Source organism: Athene cunicularia (assembly GCF_003259725.1).
Source record: "Athene cunicularia isolate RWA chromosome 4 unlocalized genomic scaffold, athCun1 chr4_part3, whole genome shotgun sequence".
Taxonomy (NCBI): domain Eukaryota; kingdom Metazoa; phylum Chordata; class Aves; order Strigiformes; family Strigidae; genus Athene; species Athene cunicularia.
This window is the reverse complement of record NW_020799100.1, coordinates 8,904,655-8,924,170: the sequence shown is the minus strand read 5'-3', so window position 1 is coordinate 8,924,170 and position 19,516 is coordinate 8,904,655. Positions and strand designations below refer to the sequence as shown.

The window sequence follows — 19,516 nt, the reverse complement described above, 5'->3', positions numbered from 1 at the left end:
CCACAAAAACTATCAGAGTGCTGGAATACCCCTGCAGTGAGGACAGGCTGAGAGAGTTGGGGTTGTTCAGCCTGGAGAACAGAAGGCTCCACAGAGACCTTACTGCAGCCTCTCAGTACTTGAAGGGGGCTTTGAAGAAAGGTGGGAACAGACTTTTTAGTAGGGCTTGTTGTGATAGGAGAGGGGCTGATGGTTTTAAACTAGAAGCCTGTAGACTCAGACTAGATCTAAGGAAGAAATTTTTTATGATGAGGGTGGTGAAACACCAGCACAAGTTGCCAAGAGAGGTTATAGATGCCCCCTCCCTGAAAACATTCAAAGCCAGGTTGGTCAGGGCTCTGAGCAACCTGATCTCATTGAAGATGTCCCTGCTCATTGCAGGGGGGTGGGACCAGATGACCTTTAAAGGTCCCTTCCAACCCAAACCATTCTGTGATTCTAGCTTATTGTTTACTTGAAAAGCACCAAGTCTGGAGACTAACATGAGGGGATTCCATCCTATGCCTTCAAGTTTAGCTGATGACAAAGCTGTTAACACAGTACAGTTGTTTTACTTGCAGTCACTTCACATTTTACCTGCAGAAGTTCCTTGGCAGACCCTCGCCTGTCCACGTCCATCTCCAGGCAGCAGTTCAGAAAGTCACGAAACACAGCGGACAGTCGCTCGGGATTCTGCAGCTCTGGTGTCCCATTCGTAGCTATCAGATACAGCGCCTAGAGAAAAAGAAAACACAAGACTCCACCTGTTTTGTTTGTATTCAAAACTGCTTATATAGACCCCATTTTTTATGGAAAAAAGCGCCCTGGTGCAGCCACAGCTATTCCAACATCAAAATGATCTTTGCCTTGACAGCTGATTTCATTGGCTGACCTAGTTAGTATGAACTACATCAGCAAAAGCACATTTTGCTTCTCCAAGTATTGACACTAGCTTTACATCCTATTTTAAAGAGTGAATTTAGTCTATCTATATTATTTCAAAGGATTATTACATAAAATCCATCTCCACAGTGCTCACTGGTCCCTAAAGTGCAGCTCCCATAAAACCACAGTAAAAGTTTTTTGCTCTGTTCTTGATAAAAAAATGGTAACCAGATGAAAAAAGTAAATCCATCATCTTATTCCTTGGATAAAGAAACAGAAACATTTGGAACCTCATTTTCAACACAGACATGTAAGTTGCATGCACAAATACATTACGAAGAAAATGTATAACTGGGCAGATAGGAGCCACCTGCAACTATGTCTTTCAGCAGCCTCCAAATTCCAGATTGGCTTCATTTATGTGGTAAAATGAAAAACTTTTAATGGTCTAATCAGAAAAATTAGTAATTCCATCCCTATGGTAATTTCATGCTAATTCTGATACTCAAGTAACTACATTAATGATGTCCCCATCCCAGAAATTGCCAGGAAAGAAATGGGAGGTTTTGGCAGTTTGTCTATTGAAAGCTCAGGCTTGGTGACATGGAGAAAGTGGCTTGGACTATGAAAGAAATATGTTCACTAAGTATTTCAGAAAAAACAGACAAGAAGCAGAATATACTATGCTGCCTTTAAACCATAATCTTCATGTTTCACACAAGCTTCCCAGTGAGAAATGTCCATCTCTTAAAACCACTGTTTTAGAAAAGTTTGGGTTTTTTTTAGGAAAGATAAGATTATTACATTTGTTTCATGTTTTCAGGGTCATCTTCACAGACAGAAGAGCTGGAACAACTTAAAACCCAAAGCAAAGTGTTACCTGAGAATTGGGAGTATTTGTCTGTGTTAAGGGTTGAGTCCTCTGTGAATTCCCTTCCATGATGTGAATAAACATCTGGCTGCTCATCTGAATGCACAGTCAGTCTTGTGCACACAGGCCTGTCCAAACACCTGAAAATTCCAGCTTTTCTCCTCCTGCAAAGCATCTAGTCTAAGCTAAGCTTAAGTTTCTTATGAAAAGCCAAGGATGCTCACTTCCGTGCAGCTGACAGCACTCATGCAGCTTAGCAAGTCTTCCCAATATTTCTCAGGCCAAGGATTTATAATGTAATTTTGCAAAACACAGAGTGAGTGTTCACTTGTAACCAAGGTCTTAACATGCTGAGAAGCTAGAGAGATGAGTTCATTCTGCTTTTGCAAGATGTTATGTAGAAACGTAAACATTTTGAACTATTCAAACTTAAACTTGCAGATGTCTAAAATATACAGTAGTAATAATAGAAATACGTCTAGGAGTCTTCCATAAAAATGTCTGCCATGATAATAACAGCTCTGCACTACTGGCATTTAAATAGAATTGACTTTGTTATTATCCTCTTAAATACAGAGGAAAATTTCCAAGCCTAAAAAGGAAAATGAACTATCCTATAGTAAAAACAATAAAAGGAAGTTTCTTTACTTTTCCCACAATGTAAACGTCACAAAATCAATTATCCTGTCCATCTACAGCTGACCTCAGCCACAAGACACAGTGGTGAGCTGGAGTGCCTGTCCTCACTGTGTTTAAATTGTGCTACCTGAGAGATGTTACTTCTGCGGTATACAGCACCCATGTTCAACCTTGGAGATTTTATTCCAGCTACATTCACCTGACTGTGAAACAGAGTCCCAGAACAAATGGAGCTCTTTTAGTCCCTTGTTTCTTCACAGAACATGAATCATGAGGAAAAGTCATCTTTAGCTAGGTACTGCACCTTCTAAATACTTCTACTACAACAGAAGAACGTCTATGGGAAGTTGAAGTACCTTCTTATCATGTATCTTTTGGTTTCCTATGATAGAGCCAGAAAAGAAAAACAAGTACAGTACAAAGGAAATGAGTGTTTGCAGTAGCTGCAAAGGGGCAATAAACTCATTAATTTGTTTAACATACCAAGAAACAAGAAAGGATTCGGCATACAATTACAGCTGCAGTCTGTGAAAATGATATCCTGAAGTTATCCAGGCCACCCAGATACATGACAGAAGAATATACAGATGATTTAGAAGCCTGAAACTGTAGAAGATCCACAGCATTTGGAAAATATGCTACAGTTTTGAGGAAAATTGATGTGCTGTGGTTAATAAATGAATAAGCAAACAGAAATGTTTGTTGTATTTTTTTTTTAAATTGAAACTGGGGAGGTCCAACTTGCATTTCAAAGGATATATATTGCACCAATGTTTGTCCCTCGGGCCCTAGGCATATGCCTGATGGAAGGAAATTGCAGTGAGAGAAAACGAGTACCATCAGAGAAATATCCAGGACACTCGTGGCTGGAAAACAGTTCATTCCTGTGAGTTCTGCATAGGCTGGAAAGCCTGGGATGCATTTTGTCTACACGTGGAAAACAACAAATGCATCTACATTAAGACTGCTGTTAATTCTATGATTAATGATCCTTTAATGCCCTTATAATTTATTTAAGTATTTAAATTAGTGTCCATAACTGAAGCTTCTGTATGCTTTCCATTATTAAGACAATCATTCATAAAAATAAAAGAGCATCCTTTAGCTTCCAGGTTTTGCAGAATTTCCTGAATGTGCTCCAAGTGTGACTATTAAACCCAACAACTGCTGTGTGCTATCAGCTAAAAAACTTAACTGCAAAAACATGTCTTGCTTATAAGCTCTCCTGTTTGGATGCAGCTGAGATCTCTCACTGAAGTCTCTGATTCCACATAAAGCAGCAGATGGATCCTGTCCCTGTTGGGGTTGATTTACCTAATAAAACTAGCTGATAACTCGGGAACTTCAGGTGGTCCATCACAAGCTTTTTGTCGTTTCTAGCTCAGGGGCAACAACCTCTGAAAAAGAATCCAGGAAGCAAATACAGATGGTACCAACTTCAGGTGCCTGATTTTAACCTACTGCAATTTTACTCAGACACCTGAAGATGTTTTGAAGCTCTAAGTGTTCAAGGTGATCTTAACTCCAGCAGGAGATGAGGCATGTATGAAGACAAAGAGCATCTCAAATCATCTGAGTAAGGGCAGGAATGGCTGAATGTGAATTTGGTCAGAGATAAGAAATCCAGTTATCTTTTCAAAAGTTGACCTGAGGCTTCTTGAGAAGCCCCAGTCAACATCTGAGGTTAAGGAAGCAGGGAATTTTCAGCATCCAGACCACAAATGCTAATTCTCTTCATCTGTTTTTGCTGCCTTATACAAGCTAAATGCATTTTTTTGCAAGGGTCTTCCATAGAGGCAAGTGGAATATGGGGTCCTCTCGTTGCAGGAAACTGACGCAAAACTAGCGATGCACAAAAGTCTCTGCGGGGAAAACTGGGCTGCAGTGACACAGGCCCACTGCCACCCTGCCAGCCATGGCTTATTCAGCATCACTCTGAATCCAAACCTGTTTCAACCCATTTCTTTCTTATTTCCCCTTATGAAGGGTGCACTGGAACCAAAAATCCTAGGGCACCTATCAAAACTCAGGAACCATTTTTCAAAAAGAGTGGAAGACTGAAGTTCAGATATTTCCTGACCATTCCGTTATTTCTTCTTTCATTCTGCAATATGCAGCCTGGGTGCCACAGACCAGACAGAGTGCAGCCTTAAAGCTATGAGAAAAGCTACATGTTATGCTCTATTTTAATTCTAGCCTTAACAAAGAATATGTATGTATACACATAAGTCAAAAATAATTTCCTCATATATTCTTGCATCCTATAAGGAATTAACTGTGCAGTATTAAACTTTGTTTCAGCTATCAGTCATGAGGTTTTATCTTGGTATACATTTCTCCACTATTACACATTCATTTGGCATTAGAACTGGTCACTTCATTTTAAGGAATTAGGATAAAACTAAAAATTTCAAAACATTAAAAATACATTATTTTACTACAAGTACCTGTACTAAAACACACTTTTAGAAATGTATTTGATAATAAATAATTATGGCATTACTATAACCAGTGACAATTCCTGAAAGGCTCGGGTAAGCAATCAGCACTGATCAGAGTTTGAAAACAGTTCTCTCTCTGCAGATACAGTTGAAATGTTTTTCATAAAAATTCCCCAATTAAAGAAACTTGCTGCTGAAGAATTCTTGTCATTCAGGAGTACAGCTCAAAGACAGTTCAAAAACTATACGAGAAATTTCAAGCATCATTGAAAGCAAAAATGGCATATTTCTGAATGCTACATGTCACTTTTCTTTTGAGGTCCTCCCACTGATGTAACCAAAGCTACAGTATATGCTGATATGCTCCAGTGACCTTATCAGAGGCAGGCCTTGGTGGAACAAGTTCAAGCTGATGTGACTGGGATTTTGTCTGATGGAAGACAAAGTATGTGACAGCGGTATCTGATTTTATTTGCACCTTACCCTGAGAGGATTTTCATTAAGGTAAGGAGGTTCTCCTTCCACCATTTCTATTGCCATGATCCCAAGTGACCAGATGTCCACTTTGGGGCCGTATGCTTTTCTTGTCACCACTTCTGGTGCCATCCAGTAAGGAGTCCCGACCATTGTGCTCCGTTTACTCTGCTCAGGGGTGATCTGAGCACAGAAGCCAAAATCAGCTGAGGAAAAAAGCAAGTACTGTTAAAGTCAGCTTGAATTATGAAAATAAGCAAAAGAAATCCCCACTAAATGCCTGAGAATGCCTTGTAGCATCTTGAAAAGTGGCCATGCTCTGTTCACTCAGTGCTGTAGCCAAGGAAATACTGGTCACTTAAAAACCCCCTCAAGTTTTGTGCAGTGGCTTTTATTCACTTGAAGCTTTAGATTGTAACTCCCTCCCTCTGGAAGGGACATACATAAACCAATGCCACTCTTTACACCTTTTTCCTTTCTATACCTCTCTGCACGCTGGAATTGAGCTCTTAGCTTGCAGCAGTGGTCAGTGTACTACCACAGGTATCACTTTTGGGTAACTGGCAGTCAGTCAAATGCAGCCCCACACCACATCCTGGGAATGCTGCGCCTGACCAAGAATACCTACTCAATTTGACAGATCCATCCATTCCGAGAAGAATATTGTCACTTTTGATGTCTCTGTGGATCACTTGGTTTGAATGAAGGAAATCCAGTGCTTGCAGGCACTGACAGGTAAAAAAGAAACACGAGGGTAAAAATTAAGACCTGATTTAATCACACAAGAAAGGAAGTGGGTCTAAAAGATTTAATTTCTAGATGAGTTGTGAGTAATGGCAGAATATTGTGCTGTCAAGAACAATACCTTGCTGCTTCAACACTATTAGAGTACTAACTTTCTAAATGAAGTCATATTAAGTTTTTGAAAGAGAAATGTCAATGATTGTTATAGACTATCCCCTCAAAGCACATAGAGAATGACTGCTGCTGCAGTCCACATGACAAACTATTGTTTGCCAAAAAAGAAGCAGTCCCTTCCTTTGGTATGAAGTGGATCACTTTCGGGTGGGAGGTTGTATGACAAAGATTTTATTGTTAGGCTCTACAGCAGATTTGAAAATAGCATGTTAGTAATTTTTCAGAAGCAAACACCATATTGGGTGGAATTATATCCTTTTAAGCTGATGACTGCGATAAATCAATCTCTATTTTTCTTTGCTGTTACTTTAAAATTCTGCCACCAGCATGTTTGCTTTTACAGGCAAGGAATGCAGTACAGGCATGCTCCAGGCAAATGTTTAAAGAGGCAAAGTTCAGAATAGTAAAAGAGTACAATAACAGTATAGAAGAGTATAACAACAGAGTATAGTAAGTACCATCCTGTCCAAATGAACGGGAGCACACGTGGGATCCCTTACCTCCCTACAGACAGCTGCTATCTGTCCTTCATCCATGCATGTCTCTGTAACAACATCGGTTAAAGAGCCTCCAGCCAAGTATTCCATAACCACCCAGAGTTCATCACCAACTAGGTAGCTGAAAAAAGAAAACAATGGCATTGAGATGAATGTGCACAGCTGAATTACTTTATGAAAAAGACTACAGTTGATCGTTTCCAGGTCATTTTTAAATTAAGACAGAATAAATGAAGAGACATTCCTTCTAGGCTATACAGTTCTTAGAATCTGTGCAGTCTAAATGAGAAAGGCACGTAAGTGAAAAATTAAGACATCATAGATGGCAAGCAAGTGAAAAAAGCAGTTTAGTAACAGCAAAGATAAATCTCAAACAGGACATATCACATCATCTGGTACATCATCTTAGCACATAAATTCCATGATTAACTCCAGGAACAAGGCAACACAACTTTCATAGTTGTCCATGGTCAGATGGTGTGTACCACTGAGGACAGAAATTGGTCAACAGTTTGGAAAACCTTACATAAAATACATTCAGAAACGGGAAAAACAATTTAAAAACTGGCAAATTATGTGTTTCTGGAATCAAGAATCTCATTTTCCTGGCATCCACAGCAATGGAAAATAGTGGGAACGGCCCAAGGGAAATAATTTCTATGATGGTTTATCAGCACTTATCATAAGACACAGAAGACATGAACAAATAAAAAAAAAATCCAAACAAACATGGAGGTAGTGGATTTACAGGCTGTTGTTTTAGTAAAATATGGCTGATCTTGGTTTTTGAAAACAGTCTTCAAACTATATATGCCACAAAGATTAATGCTGACAAAATGAAATCTCCTCTCGTGCACTGCATATGAGCAGATGAATAACAAAGAGGTCAATTTTCTGCCAGTGACCAAAGGTTTTTTTAGATCTTTGGCTTGCAGTATGTAAACGAACATTCACATGAAAATACTAGAACTACTCACCTGTCTAAATAGTTAACAATATTGGGGTTCTTATTTTCCCTCATGACCAGAATTTCATTAATAATTAGTTCCTTTTTGGGCTGTTGTTGGAGATTCATTTGCTTTATGGCCACCTAAAATGACATTGAGAATCATTAACTTGGGTTGTCTGTTGCATGTGATCAAAATGAACATGGAGTGAGTGTTTGTGGAATGATGTAGTAGAGTTGTGCCAAACTGTCTTGTTATTAGATATAAGAGCTCAGTAACTTACATTACAACACCCTATTTCTCTGCTAGCTTGGGTGCTCGTTACAGGACACATGGCCATATACATTATGCGTTGTAAAATCTGTAAAAATGGTCTAAGTTATCAACCACAAATCTCTAACAACACTCTCTGGACCTACATTCTTCTCAAATGGCCTTAGTTTATCACCACTATTATTATTCATGCACGCTTTGCAAGCAGGATGTGATTTTGTTACTGTGAACATATATAAAACCAGCTGGTAATACTTTAGCAATTATATGATTTTTGATCATTATTCCAGCAACTGCTGTTATTCTTGACTTGATTGCATAACTGAAAGAAAACACACATGGACATTATGTATAAAATGCTGTACTAAAAAGATCAAGGTTAACAAAAAAAGTCCAATGCTAACACTTCCTAACTTCCTGAATTTTGATTTTGCAACTCTAAATAACATTCTTTAACACAGTTTAGATTTGCAGTTATTTAAAAAGGATAATCTATTCTGTGGTATTTTATGGATACATCTCGGGTTACAAGCAGGTTTAGGGCTTTTAGATCCCTTGCAGACCTCCATCTAAGGGCAGTTACACAGTGCAGCACTGCAGGTGAATGAGAAACTACCAGTAAGATTCAGATTTATTTGCTGACAGCCAGAAATGATAAATCAGTAATCTTAAACTGTAGCCCCAAAGAGCAAAGGGATTCTCTAAGGCACCACCTTGTCTGTTTATCAGTAATATGATCGCTTTGGCTCTGAAACCTTGTAGCCATCCTGCTGCTGCCTCATCCTGGCCCCACTGCCAAGTCCCATCTTCCCCCAGGAAGCCAGTCTCCACTTGTTTTTCATCCTGGCCTCCTTGCTGAGCCTGCTTCTGCCAGCCCCATCCCTCTGGGCTCAGCCCTGCTTCCCTAGCTGCCATCCAGCTCAGCTCTGGCCAAGGACTCCTACAAATACATCTTCCCCAGCAGTCCCAGGACAGCCCTCCAACCCAACATGTACCTTGTCTGCCTCTTGTTCCTGCCATATGCAATTTGGCCAGCCTCTCCCTCTGTCTAGTCCTGCTCTTGACACAGCATGAAAGAGAACACCCCTCTGCCCTCACTCCTGGTTTTCTAGCTAGATTTTCAGGCAGAGTTTGTATATATTACATATTATGTTACAGCACTGGTGGATAAAGGAAAGCAACTGACATCATCAAACTGGACTTGTGCAAAGCATTTGACGCTGTCCCACGAGACATCCTTGTCCCTAAATTGGAGACACATGGATTTGACAGATGGACCATTCAGTGGATGAGGAATTGGCTGGATGGTCACGCTCAGAGCTGAGGTCAACGGCTTGATGTCCAAGCGGAGAACAGTGATGAGTGCCATTCCTCAGGGGCTGGTGTTGGGACCGGTGCCTGTTTAACATCCTTCTTGGCAACATGGGACAGTGGGATCGAGGTACCCTCAGCAAGTTCACCAACGACACAACCTGTGTGGTGCGATCACACGCTGGAGAGAAGGGATGGGCCATCCAGAGAAGCTGTGGCTGCCCCCTCCCTAGCAGGGTTCAAGGCCAGGTTGGACGGGGCTTGGAGCAACATGGGCTAGTGGAAGATGTCCCTGCCCCTGGCAGGGGGGTGGAACTGGATGATCTTTAAGGTCCCTTCCAACCCAAACCATTCTATGGTTCTATGATATTCAAAAACTCTGGCTTGGAAAAGGAAATTAATGTTAAGATGATACTTTAAATTGGCCACTAGAAGGGCTGTCAGGGTTAACACCTCTTTCCTTCAATATTTGTTTCTCACTCTCCTGCCCCCCACGTCCCTGTGACCAGTTCATGGCCTGCAATAGGCTGTCACTGACAATGGTCCTAAATGTGGCTGTACTGCTTAGGAGAGAACTTTGCTCTTGACAGACATCTTTTCATTTGTCAGTGTGTGTGTCAACCAGCTTTAGTATGACTAAACCAGAAAATTACATCCTAAATATCATCTCTCCTTAATTAGGTCTTGCATTATACTTTGAAGATGAAACACATGATAGAAAAAATGCTAAATAATATTACCGTCTGAACCTGTGATTAAAATAAATTGGGACTGAATGACAGCAGCCTCCATCAGCTAGTTGATGCATTAATGTATTTAGTAATTAAAGACAGAGCTAGTGTGTCCTTCTCTGAAAGATACCGCTACCCTCCTTACATTCTTTCTGGTAGTTAACAAGGACAAAGTCTGTCTGAAATCAGGCGATGTAATGAAGCTATTTATTCCTCACAGCAATAGGGGAATCTGTGACCCCCCCGTGACCTCTCCTGAGACCTCTCATTATGACAGATCTCTAGGTTTTACAATTTGTATTGTTAACTGATCTATGGACAGGTCCACAGGCAGATTTTATACAGCAAATGTAGAGAGTGAAATTGTATATACAGACCAACACTCTCTGTAATAGCACAACTTCATGCACACTGAGGAACAGAGATATAACAACTTCAAACCAATACATTTACACTGTCAATAAAAATTATACAGTTTTTAACAGGCCCAAAAGCTTGCTGGGATTTCTTTACAGGTTTCTCTCAATTAAAATACACATTCAGGGATGATGTAACATGCCACCAGGCTGGGACCAACAATACTGTGGTGAGTACTGACCTGTTCTGAAGACAGTAAGTAAAAAAATAATTACAATTGGCCTTATCAGTCCGAGCAGAGAGGACCAAGGCTGTTGCTGATTCCAGGGGGACCAGGACCTGCCTCCAAGGAATTTGCAGGCACCTTTTCAGGCATTAATCAACATCTCAGTGTAATGGTTGCTAGAAAGTGGATGGCCACCCTAAGTGTCCAGTTACTGAGGCACAGAAACACATTGCCCTTGAAGAGCTTTCACTGAAAAGCTGAAGATAGCAGATGATGTATTTTGCCAGCTGACATTAGTCTGTGCTTCAGAGGAAGAGCCTTTGCAGTAAAGATCTACCTGTGTCCCGGAAACCCCATCCACAGTTCACACCAGTGGGGAAAGCACTGAATACCTGCAAAATCTGCTGGGACTGTTGACGCTTACCTCTTGTCCTGTGGCGATGTCGATTGCTGTATAAACAGTTCCCGATGCCCTAGAAACAAAACAGCAGCAAAGAAATGAGAAGCAGTTTAGTCCCTATGAGTGAAAGCAAGCCCAAACAGGAGATGTCTGCTGACTGTAGTGTTTATAAAACACCTTTGTTCACCCACTCCTTCAGCCAGCAGCCCTCTGCCATGCAGGGTATCCAAGATAAAACTTATGTCCAACATGATGAAAAAGGGCTGGTTCAAATCTCAAATATACATACTAAATTATTTTAGTTAAAAACTTAAAGGTGGAAGTGTTTACAAAAACTGGAAAATAATACATTTAATTATTTTCCCATTTTCTCTGTTTTTGCTTTGTTGTGTCCCCGACACCCCCCCTCTGTGTGTGTGTGTGTGTGTGTGTGTGTGTGTGTGTGTGTGTGTGTGTGTGTGTGTAGGGTTTTTTTTCCCCAAGGAATGTAACATAGTCTAGTTGTGCCTTCTCAGACCTCTTATTTGAATCTATCTGCAAAATTCAGGCAACACCATGCAATCATTCTGAGAACCCTGAATACATGTGACAGCCATCTGAGGAAATCTGAGCATGCAAGGAAACTTTTCTCCAGCCATCCTGAGAGGTCACAGCTAGAGCAAGTTAAGGCATATATTGTTTCACACACAAATGGAGAACTACTCAAAACAGAGGATCCTTAAACAGCTTCTTTGTGTGCCAGCAGCTGCTTCTGTTAGGTGCACCAGACACATGAAGGACTCTTCATGGTGTCTATGTTTTGCTTCTGTGGCAGACATCAGTTGTGTTGTAGAGCCACCAGAAATAAATGGCATGCTCACCTGCAGACTAGACAGTGTAGTGTGGGGTTTTGTTTGCCATCTGCCTCTCATTAAAAGAGGTTCTTCCCCTGTAATGATGTGAAGGGCCAGAAAAGGCCACTATCAGAGGAAATCCCTTTGGGTTTAAAAGCAACTGTGGCCTTGTAAACCCTAATGGGACTTCCTTCTGAGCTAAACCACAGGTTTACGCTGCCATCACTTAAGAAGCCCATGGAATGGGAATTCTGAGAAGAGGGAACACGCATCCAGCAAGTGTCCCATTGACTAAAAATGCCAGAACCAGTTTGCTCATTTTTACATGATCCCCTGGCCTGCTTGTTTACCTGCAGGCTGAAATATTTCTGACACATTTTAATTCAACAGGCACCAGAGACTGTACGTCTGTGTTGAGAACAATGTTCTCATTGGGCACGCTATGTATTCTTTTAATATAAATGCAAATGCATTTTCCTATGACTAATTGTCAAGATTAGTCCAATTTGTTTTCATAAAAAGCCAACACCATTTATTCAGACTTGCTAACATTGTGCTGTATCTCCTGAGCAAAGTCCTGTCAGGGTTTATTTAAAAACAGCTATTTAAATTACGATGCTTTTGGTATGCTCCAGGCCATCTGTGAGGAGTTTAGATAAAGGTGAGTAATTTAAGTAAAGCTGTGAATTAATTGCAAGGGCTCTACGATTCTGCATGAACTTTTACTTCTAAGCATTTATAATTTCTGATCTGTAGCTAACTTTTAAACGCCTCTGTAATATCTTGTTTTTAATGCAGTTAGGCAAGCACCAGGACCCACAATTAGATCTGTGTCACTGTGATGCAGTGCAGTACAAGTTAAAAAAATCAACCTCAACCCAGGCTGCTCATGGCTCCATACTAATTTGTCTTCATAGCAAGAGCTAACACTGCTTGAACAAACATAGCCTTTTTATCAAGAACTAGTTAAGTAAGTTTCCTCCAGTGTCAGCAGCATTTTCCTTCCTCAACTGGAGAGAGATGACAAACCAGAGACTCAGCACTGAAGCTGACCTATTCTTCAGCACGGGCCTGCTGACTACCATTCACTGCAGAGTGACTGTAAAACCATCACACTGTTTATTAACTTACCAGCTGCATGAAGCCATGAAGTGCTATGTCCTGGTCAAGCTGCTTTTCCTTACATAAGTAGCTCTCTATCTGCAGTTCTCCAAGCAGCCACATCTCTTAGTGCCTTGTGGTGCTCTCATTAGCAGCTACTAAAAAACTACTCGCTTCCCACACCACAAGTGCCTCTGGCATAACTGTACCCAACTCGTTGCGAAGGCGGGCAGCTCAGGAACTGGCACCTACATCAACTAAGCACATCAGCACCATCCGAGGCAGTGACATCTCAGCCCAGCCCTGCTGCAGACAGACACGCTAACCCCAGCCATGCAGCAGTACAGTTCCTCCTGATCATCCTGTTTGATTACCTTTGTGATGATTTTTTTCTTTAGGATCTTTCCCCATCACTGTAAATTGACCTGTGGCATTAGTCATGAGCTGGTTACGCAGCACACTCACTCCTCTGTAAGAAGGGCATGCAATCTTCAGGTTGTACTAAAAGCTGGAGGAAATCAATTTTAGATACCCTTTTAGGCCAGATATTAGCCACTTGTCTTTCCACCAGTTGTTGAAGCACCTTTGTACAAGCTCACTCCTAGGACTGTCAAAATAAAAGATTGTGAGGGTGATGGTCATATTTTCACGGTGACAGCAATAATCTGCTTCACACGCATGTTTATTCTCACTTCTTCAGTTCACGCTTATCTTTTGAGAGACTGGCACAGCTCTAAGAGTCCACCGATGTTTTACAAATGACAGTAAGGACCAAAGCTTCAGGTAGAAAGTGAGCTGGAATCTGAGAAAGGGTGTTTATACAATGAATGGAGCAGAAACACCTCCCCACAAGTGCCCTGCCAAACAAGATATACCTATGATAAAGTGTGCCAGAGAAAAAGCATGAGTGTGTCTGGCTTTCTGCAGTATATATCAGTTCCAGGTCAGCAACACACTACTATGAGTTCAAACTTCACAAACACTTAAGGCAGAAAAGTATCTCTGATGTCAGTAAACAGTTTGTGTCACACACTGACAGCAGTGTGATCCTTGTGTTACACAAATGGCGCTAGCTCTCCTAGAATTACAATACAGCCAAGAAAACTTTGACAGAACAGGAAGCCTCCCCATAATTAAAATGCAAGTCAGATATCTAATTTTTATGTAATTTATTTTTTTATTGCCTCCTCACATAGGAAATATTTCAAGTCAATCCTATTTACAGTAAGTAAAGTTGTGTTTCAGAAGGGAATAGCTTGGTTGATTATTTTCAGTAAACTCCCAAAACCTGCAGGATCCACAAGTGGTCTGTCATTAGGCAAATGATGCATTTTCTCATCAAGTACTTTGTGCATCAACACTGTGTTTATTACTGAATTTTTGGTTTTTATTACCTCTGCTAGAAAAGAGAGCTTATTTTTTAATCTCTGGTTTCAGTTCCTAAACTATGTGGTGATACTCCTGATCACTGAGTATTTTTTTAAGCAAACTATTTGAAAGAAATGTTATTGAGAACTGTTATTTTATTACTATCAGGTGGTAAGTTGCTCTTTTTGGCAATAAAGGGTTTTTTGCCTTTCTTTAGCATGGCCATATTATTTTGAGACACACAAAACCGATTTCTCCTAGGAAAATAAGCCAATAGGTACCACACACTTGAGGGACAGTAGATCTTCCAGGTCCTGCTCCTTGCTGCAGACAAGACATTGCCAGCATTAACTTGTCTTTGACAATGCCTTCTGACCACAGTTACAAATTCTAATCAGTACTGAGAGACAGAAGAATCTAAACCCAGAGTCTGAACATGTTTGGAGCTTGCCTGACTTCACACTTGATATTCCAGCAGCAAACTACCTGGCCCATGTATAAGTAACTGTGATTTGACTTACCCTTGGCCAATTTTTTCAAATCGAGTGTATTTCTTCTTAGGATCTCCCACACTCACAATGCTCCCTGAAAGAAACAAAATAAAGGTGCTAACTTAAAAATTGGAGATACTACCTTCCAGCAGATGAGAAATGCAGCCCCACTGTCTGGGGTTATGAGCTGTCTGTCATCAGTTGGGTATCAACAATACAGGCAGCTCTGTAGCACAGATGGCCTCTATGAAGACTGATTTCCTACAATCCTTTAGAGAGTTACCTTGACAGGAAACTAAGAACATGCAGAAACATTCACAGGAGACAGATGTCTGAAAAGAACAAGTACCAATGCAAGTATTTGTTGTCTATAAACATCAATGAAAGCTGAAAGAACAGAGCTTTTATTTTCTTAGGAATACATACTCTGTGTGATTCAACAGAAGATTTAATACTTCTGAAGATTAAAAGCACCTTGGGTTCTGGAATCAATTTTTATGAACAGGTGCCATTTTCTGAACAGGAAGAATATTGCAAAGTGTTTCCAGGAGGGGATCTTCTCAGCCTTACAGCAGTTTGCCAAAAGAATGCCTTTATGTTTTTAAAGAAGAGCATCTCATGTTATAATCAATAATTATGGGGCTTTAAGAACTGTGACTCTTCAATTTATCACCAGGCCAAGTTCCAAAGACAACCTCGCTTGTGTCATTTTAAGAATTAAACTGCTTGTCTTCAACCTGACTTGGATCAGCAACTAGTATTTGACTTGCACTCTCAACACTGCACACATGCTTATCTTCAGAACTAAGCACAGCCGTGGTGGATAACAAGAACAGCAATGCTCCTCAGGCGCTAGTGTTACACAGACAGCTGCACAAATGAGATGCTGATAATTTCATGAGCGCAGGTGATGCCATTTAGAAGCCAGGCCAGACGGGGTGCTGCCGCCTCCTGGCAGCTCTGCGCTGCAGCGGGAAGGCAGGGCCAGCCTGTCCGGCACTGGGCATCGGACAGTCTGGGTTCAGCTGCCGTTGTGGAGCTCAAGTGCTACTGAAAGCTAAAATTAAAGCATGTACTGCTTGACAGCACGTTGCCCACTCAGAGGTTTAGGCACTCTAAACAGAAAGAAGAGAAGGCAGTAATTAGGATACTGTGTTTGTGTCAAATGAAAGAGCCAAAATCTGATAAACTAAAACAAAATAATTTTTAAAAAAAAATTTGTTTTTTCCGGTCCAGTAGTTTCCTAGATAAAACACAAACAATGAAGCCTAAGGTGATGGCTCAATGCAAATGACTTCTAAAGACTTAACTTGTCACTGAAATACTTTAAGAGGATTAGTTCAAGAGGAAAGACTTCCAATGTTTTGCAGCATATTTTGTTTGATCTGGCAATATTCCTGTGTTACAAATACAAACACATACTTATTTGTTCACCTGTACATCCAAAATAGAACTAGGTGATGCATCATTCACTGTAAGCAGTAACAAACATCTCTCTTCCCTCGCCAGGCCATTTCTGTTGAGCAGAGGGGCTTTAACATCCAAATGGGTATCTGACTGGATGCCTAGCCAGGAATCCTGCCTGCCAGCACGGCAAGAACACGGGGCATCGACACCATCTGGTACATTCGCTGCTAAAACAATTTTGCTGGCCTTGGCAAGGTTGCTAATGGAAGCTGCAGGAGAAGAGGTTTCCTTTGTCCCATGGTACTCACTCCCCTCACCCAGAACTCCAGGAACGCCAGCTAGTGCCCACTGCTGAAACATGTAACATAAGATAAAGCTTTCATTCTGCCTCTCTATATTTGGTCTCCACTGCAAAATAACTCTTCGGTCAGGAAGAATATGACTGGAGGACCGTGGGACTCCCTTTTAACTGACTGGAAGAAGGGATGCGAGATGAGAAAGCATACCCTCCTGCTCACACTGCTGAGCTTAACCATGCCCCAGACAGAGATCCTCCTGAGACTCTGTACTACTAAACAAACATTGCCCTAATCCTGTGCTGGGCTGGACAACAGGAAAAACACTGTTCCCCGTGTCTGGCTAGGTGCTATTTTCAGCTAGTTAACGGAACTGTGTATCTATCAGAACAGATACCAGAAGTTCATGGAAGTTCACATTAGAAAAGACTAAAGACGACAACTGCAAAACAAATATTTTGAAAGAGAATTTTCCAAATTTGCCATTGATTTTGCAGTTCAGATTTCTGGAGTTTTTCCTCAATGCTAGAGTAGCTGCTTTCACCGTTAGTTGTTTGTGGCTGGCTTCCTATGCTTAAGACAATGCACATCAAATATGACAGCACTAAGAACAACAGAGTGACTGGTACACGGCTCCAGTTCAGAGAATCACTCCCTACACTGGACAAAAGATACACATATCAGCTATTTTGATTTCTTTAAGCACTTTCTTTTACCAAGTCTTAAAATAAGTGGATAAAGAAGCAGAATTGGGCCACTTTGTGTTTTATAATTACAGTGGAACATATTCATGATTTCATTACAGACAGAATTTTGTTTGATCTTATCTCAATATTACAGGCTTTACTCCCTAGTAAAACTTGTAATGAAAATGGCTCTAAAATAACCCGAGCTATTTCAAGCAGAAAATAATTATGAAAGCAATTTAAGATAAAAGAGCAGGGGACATCTTCCTAAAAGTAGCATAAAATCAATTGTGGGGGAAGTAGGCAAGGTGGAGAAATCATATGAGTTAAAAGAAAACAGAAGAAAACAACCACCACACATGCTTAAATCCAATTAGCTCAGGACTATAACAAAAAAGCATCCCCCCCATTTTCAGATAGCTCCATGAAAGCACAAAAAGATTTTCATTGTCCACATCACAACTTGCCCAAAGCAGACCTTCAGACCTTGCTCACTTGGTATCAAATTCTTAAAGAAAAAGCAGGAAAGCACGTAACATTTCAAAGATACAACCCACAATAACTCAAGGGCTCAGTCCTGATCTGGCATACACAGAAGCCTGAATAAATGATATTGCATACTTACATCCACATACACAGGGTACTTGCAGATCTCATGCTGGAAGCCCGAGTCAAACATTTAGTCTCAGTTGAAGAAGTTGTAATTCCTCCCTTTATCCTGGCAAGGTAACTATCTGCTCTGGAATTTATTTCATTGTGCCCTCAGCTAAAGCTATTGAACTTAGCCCTTGGATACTCCCTAATGGCAATGAGATTGAGTTTATAGTCCAGTCAACCTGCTAAGGGTGCAGAAAACTCTACACAAGCAGCTGAAATCTCATAGCTAAGGAAGACTTCAGTGTCTGCAGTCACACCAGCCATCAGCGGCAGGGCAGCTACAACAAAAATGCTGGTATAGCACCAGAACAAGCATGGATACCACTGTGAAGAAGCCAGACTGCACCCATTAAAGAGAGAACATTATTGGCTTTGAGATCAAACACAAGGAGGTGTAGATCAATCCACTTTTTGCCCTAACAATTAATGGTAGATACAGTGTAAATTGGGCTATGTTATGAACCCAGCCATTTATTATCTGAGAACATAGCACTGGCAGCTATTACATGCAAGAAGCAGATTAAACTGGTTCTACTGCAGATTCACAAAGGGCTTGATGTGCTTTCCTAGAGTATGATCGGCACAGGGGTCTGGGGGCAATGGTTATGATTCTAATAGTATTAACTGGCTGGGAATTAGCTATGACAAAGTGCTATGTATCTGAGTAATATAGAGTGGATGTGCTGGAGGCTGGCTCCTGAGAAATGCTTACAGTGCAGTTTTACCTGATCATGCCACATAGATGTGTCTCTTTGATACATCTTTGTAAACGTAAAGCTAAGAAATAAAATAAAGATTGTTAGAAAAGTATTTTTTCTTCATCACTATCCATGGTGTGAACTGATGTTCTTTCAAAGGAGTTATCTCTGACAAAAATGTAAAATTCTTATAAAAATGAACAATGATTTATTAGTAGAAGTAGTAGTAGTAGTAACAACAATAATAGATGCGACACCACTAGAATATCTGTGGCAGAAGAGCTTCTTGAGGCTGAAGGAATCAGTCTAGTGCTGTAGTTGTCTACTGATCAGAAAAACCTAAAACCAAAACCAAACCAAACAAGCAAAAAAAACCCCAAAATCCAACAGATTTCTGTGAAGTGTTTTGGCTTCAATGACTGGTAAGAAGTCAGGAGTCTAAAGAGAATTTAGGAACCAAAACATTCTGTTCAATTTGGCCATTAGCACGCAGGAGTTCACTAGGTCACGGCCTTCTGCTCAACCCGAAATAATGCTTGCTTTTGCCTTTAGTGGAAAAGGAGACTCAGGCAAATCCAACCCAGTCACAGCTGCCCTCAGAGGCAGAATGAATACCCAGAGTACTCTCTTGCTTCCTCTAAGCACAATAACAGTTTGTGTAGGGAGTCGTAAGTGATGCTATACTGAGGATGAACATTTGGTACATATAATCCTGAGACATGTATACAGTACACTGCTTTATCAGACAAGAAATACAGAATACATACTCAGTTTCTCTAGGATCTCCTCATCTGTCATTTTGGATTTTTTTCGCTGCCGGTCTGTGTTTCTGTACAAAGTGTTTGTGTTTGAGTTTTCAGGTTGGGGAGTGGTGGCTTCTTTAGCTGGTGCTGGTGCAGCGGCAGGTTCAATTACAGAGCGTGTGTAGATCTGTGACAAGAAATTATTTTGTGTCAGAAAGATGGCTTGCAGAGATACCCCTGAGATCATATTTCAAATGCAAACCCTTAGGAAGATGCTGTCTGCTACA

The 19,516-nt window shown here is 40.8% G+C and overlaps 1 protein-coding gene across 6 annotated transcripts in view; it reads right to left on the bottom strand.

Moving 5' to 3' along the window:
* The window catches only part of PAK3 (p21 (RAC1) activated kinase 3), a 199,202-nt gene that overhangs the window by 6,702 nt on the left and 172,984 nt on the right, over positions 1–19,516 (bottom strand). For all 6 annotated transcript variants that reach the window (XM_026848321.1, XM_026848326.1, XM_026848323.1 and 3 more), the window contains 8 exons: positions 19,254–19,416; positions 14,773–14,836; positions 10,974–11,022; positions 7,682–7,794; positions 6,708–6,825; positions 5,918–6,017; positions 5,299–5,495; positions 577–714 (listed from right to left, as the gene is read on the bottom strand). In XM_026848321.1, coding sequence (XP_026704122.1) covers positions 577–714; positions 5,299–5,495; positions 5,918–6,017; positions 6,708–6,825; positions 7,682–7,794; positions 10,974–11,022; positions 14,773–14,836; positions 19,254–19,416 — 942 coding nt within the window. The remainder of the gene's footprint in view (positions 1–576; positions 715–5,298; positions 5,496–5,917; positions 6,018–6,707; positions 6,826–7,681; positions 7,795–10,973; positions 11,023–14,772; positions 14,837–19,253; positions 19,417–19,516) is intronic.